Source organism: Musa acuminata, chromosome BXJ3-5 (assembly GCF_036884655.1).
Source record: "Musa acuminata AAA Group cultivar baxijiao chromosome BXJ3-5, Cavendish_Baxijiao_AAA, whole genome shotgun sequence".
NCBI classification, from domain to species: domain Eukaryota; kingdom Viridiplantae; phylum Streptophyta; class Magnoliopsida; order Zingiberales; family Musaceae; genus Musa; species Musa acuminata.
In genome coordinates, this window is record NC_088353.1 from 12,294,469 (window position 1) to 12,297,871 (window position 3,403).

Below are 3,403 nucleotides of genomic sequence, written 5' to 3' on the forward strand. Positions count from 1 at the left end.
TATTGTTCAGGCTACCTACTATCCTAGTTGACCGTTTCCCTCCCTCCAACGACACGAGTCCGTCCCTCGCAATATCCCGTCTGTATACAGTTGAAAGTAGCATTTAGACCGGCTTCAGTAACAAACTAAATAGTAATATCCTTAATCCGTGATCAGTGGGATAAAATACCCACTCTTGTTTGAACTTGGGAACATTGTGTTGCTGAATGCGTTGACGTCCCGCTTCGACTGGCCCATACTTACTGATTGAAAGACGAGGCGACTACACTGCATTTTCTAAATAGCCAGGCCCGATCGCCGCCATTGCTTCCGAGCTCCGGATCCTCATATATACTTGCGGACTCGGTTTACACTGCCATTACGCACAGCAGAGTTGCAGACAAGAAACGTGGACTGTGGGATCACGAGTGGCCACTTCTCTTCGGATCGAAGCAAGATAAAGATGACAAGAGTCTTTTTCCTTCTCTCATTTCTTCTCTTCTCCTTTCTAGGTGATTTATTCTCTCTTTATTTGATTTCATGGTTGTACTCTTGTCTATTTCGGCTATTACCAATTCTGTGTTCGTCGCACTTCCTCTGTTTTCAGGGGCGTTGGCAGCTACGTTCACGCTCACTAACAACTGCGAGTACACCGTATGGCCGGGCGTGCAATCGGGCGCCGGCACGGCCCCACTTTCCTCGACGGGCTTCGCGCTGCATAAGGGCGAGTCTCGCAGCCTCAAGGCGCTCGCCGCGTGGTCGGGCCGCTTCTGGGGCCGCACCCTCTGCGCCACCGATTCGAGCGGCAAGTTCAGCTGCGCCACCGGCGACTGCGGGTCCGGCAGGGTGGAGTGCTCTGGCGGCGGCGGGGACCCCCCGGCCACCTTGGCGGAGTTCACGCTCGACGGCAGCGGCGGGATGGACTTCTACGACGTGAGCCTGGTGGACGGCTTCAACCTGCCGATGCTGGTGGTGCCGCAAGGCGGCTCTGTTGGGGACTGCACCTCCACGGGCTGCCTGGCGGACCTCAACGGGCTGTGCCCGTCGGACCTCAAGGTGGTGCTGTCGACCTCGGACGCGGGCGGCGAGTACGTGGCGTGCAAGAGCGCGTGCGAGGCCTTCGGTTCGCCCCAATATTGCTGCAGCGGTGCCTACGGAAACCCCAACACGTGCAAGCCATCGTCCTACTCCCAGTTCTTCAAGAACGCCTGCCCCAGGGCGTACAGCTACGCCTTCGACGACGCCACGTCCACATTTACCTGCGCGTCCGCCGACTACGTCATCACGTTCTGCCCCAGCACCACAAGGTAGCCTCGATCAATCACGTCTCGATTTCTTTTGGTCAGTGGGATCACTATAGTGCGACTTACTCTACGTGATGAGGTAGTGCATGGCTACGACAGGCCGGCGGAGCGGACGTCAACCTGTCCGTTTCTAAGCAGCTGCCGCCCCATGCTTCATCGTTATTTATTGCCCGTGCAATGAATCCACTGTTTGTCCATCTCCTTTCTAAACCTACTCTTAATATTTGACAGCCAGAAGTCTTCGGACCCGACTCCAGGTGCATCGAATACGCCGCCACTGGTGCTGCGCACGGCTGCCATGCTACTTCGCATCTCCCTCGCTGGTCTCGCTTTATGTCTCTGCCTGTAGCGCGGCCGTGCGGAGGCTACACAACGCTCGCACCGCCAATTCTAGACCGGCCATCTCCTGTGCTTGTCGTCATAACGATGCGACGCTGATGAAAAAATCTAATCAAGCTGACAAAAGAACGAGAGTCTGACAGAATGAAAAGAGCTGCTGCTGCCTCCCAAATTTGCCTTCTTATGTATCTTATGGCCGGTCTTTTAATCTCTAGGAAAAAGTTCACCAGGTCTGCGTGCGAAGTGACATCACGGAGTGATGTAGTCCATTAAAATAGGGGAGTGTTTGGTTTCTGGAAGTGAAAGATTGTACAGTTGTGTATTGTTCCACATCGGCATAAAGCCTCCCAACCTTTACTGGAGTTCATATCGCTCTCCAGGAATATATAAACTTCGGCTGCTCCCACAAGAAGGGATATAATACTTTTGAAGTTGTGAAATAGATAGACATACTTGGAGGTGAGTTTTGCCTCTCCAACGGTGAGAGGAACTTGATTCGAGTTGCACCAGCTCGATCCCTCCTTTGGAGCTCATGAAGAGCTTTGAATCAAGGATCAAACTGGAACAAAACCTCTAACTTAAATTGGAGGATAAATCCCAAACCAGCTGAATTTTATTGGTAAAAGTTACACAAAAGTCGAGAAATAATTGTTCTAAGGCTCCTGTCGCGTGGATTACTTAAACTCAAATTATGTTGAATCAAACTATAAACAAAGCATTTGGAATTTTTGTTCGTCGACGGATCCGAACTCATGAAAAATAAACAGGTGTTTTGAGCACAACTTTTTTTGTTAGGTGTATCAATGAGTACTGTGGGATTGTGATGTACTCCTATGGTTGTGCAGCTATAGTTCTAGTTTCTACTGGTATCGTGTAAAATGAAACAATCACAAACCATTCAACAGCGTTCTCAGGTTTTAGGGTGAGAGACTCCGGGTGATTGTGAGAGAAATTTTTTGTCTCGTCGATGGGGTTTTCCCTTTCCCATCGGTCTCTTCCCTGCAAGTCTCGCCTGGTTCGTCCTTCCGCCTCCTAAGCCGTCTATTTCTCCTCTATCTGTGGTGTCAACGCCTGCTGCTTGACGATCGGCAGTTCAAAAATATTTAATTTTATTTATCTTAATATTATTGATTTTACCAACAAAAGATACATACAGATTATCAATTTTACTAATAACAAAATAGCTCGTATAGATTATCAATTTTGCTAATGACAACATAGCACATTATCGATTTTTCGAATTACAAAATAATCATTTCAGATATTAATTAAAAGATAAAAAGAAAAAAAAAATCATTTGTGAATGACTGAAATAACTTGCTGAAAGCTGTTGCATTTGTGAATGACTGTTGCTGCTAAAAGCTATTGTACCCGAAAGCTCTTTGTTGAAGCGAACTGAACATTTGTGTTGCAGATGAATTGCTGCTATAGAAATGAACCAGTCAACTCATTTGGAATATCAAAGCATTAACAAATATAGTTACATTTGTAATAGTGTCATATGGAATCTGACTATTGCATCTAAAAGTTAATGCTAATAGCATATAAGATTTTTTCAACTATACGAGGAAATCTCTCTACTCCATTGAGGGAAATTCTCTGTTATGAGGAAAATCCCCACTCTTAATCTATATAAATAGGAGAGGAGCATGTTAATGCATTCAAGCTTCTTCAATACAATCTTCTTCTTTCTATTCTATCATGATATCAGAGCAGGTGAGACGAGCGAGGCTTCACGACCATCGGAACTTGTCATTCACTACATCCCTTACCTCTGCAAA

At 47.1% G+C, this 3,403-nt stretch overlaps 1 protein-coding gene across 2 annotated transcripts; it reads left to right on the top strand.

Annotated features, from left to right (window-relative positions):
* The first annotated feature begins 290 nt into the window (after positions 1-290).
* Positions 291-2,031, top strand: LOC103973656 (pathogenesis-related thaumatin-like protein 3.5). 2 transcript variants are annotated; one of them, XM_009388289.3, is made up of 3 exons: positions 291-491; positions 587-1,286; positions 1,515-2,031. In XM_009388289.3, exons 1-3 carry the CDS (start codon positions 443-445, stop codon positions 1,630-1,632), a joined length of 867 nt encoding a protein of 288 aa, XP_009386564.2. In that variant the 5' UTR covers positions 291-442; the 3' UTR covers positions 1,633-2,031. The 2 variants fall into 2 exon arrangements, with proteins under 2 accessions (XP_009386564.2, XP_065006702.1); XM_065150630.1 differs by having other exon boundaries at positions 360-1,286.
* Positions 2,032-3,403: the final 1,372 nt, after the last annotated feature.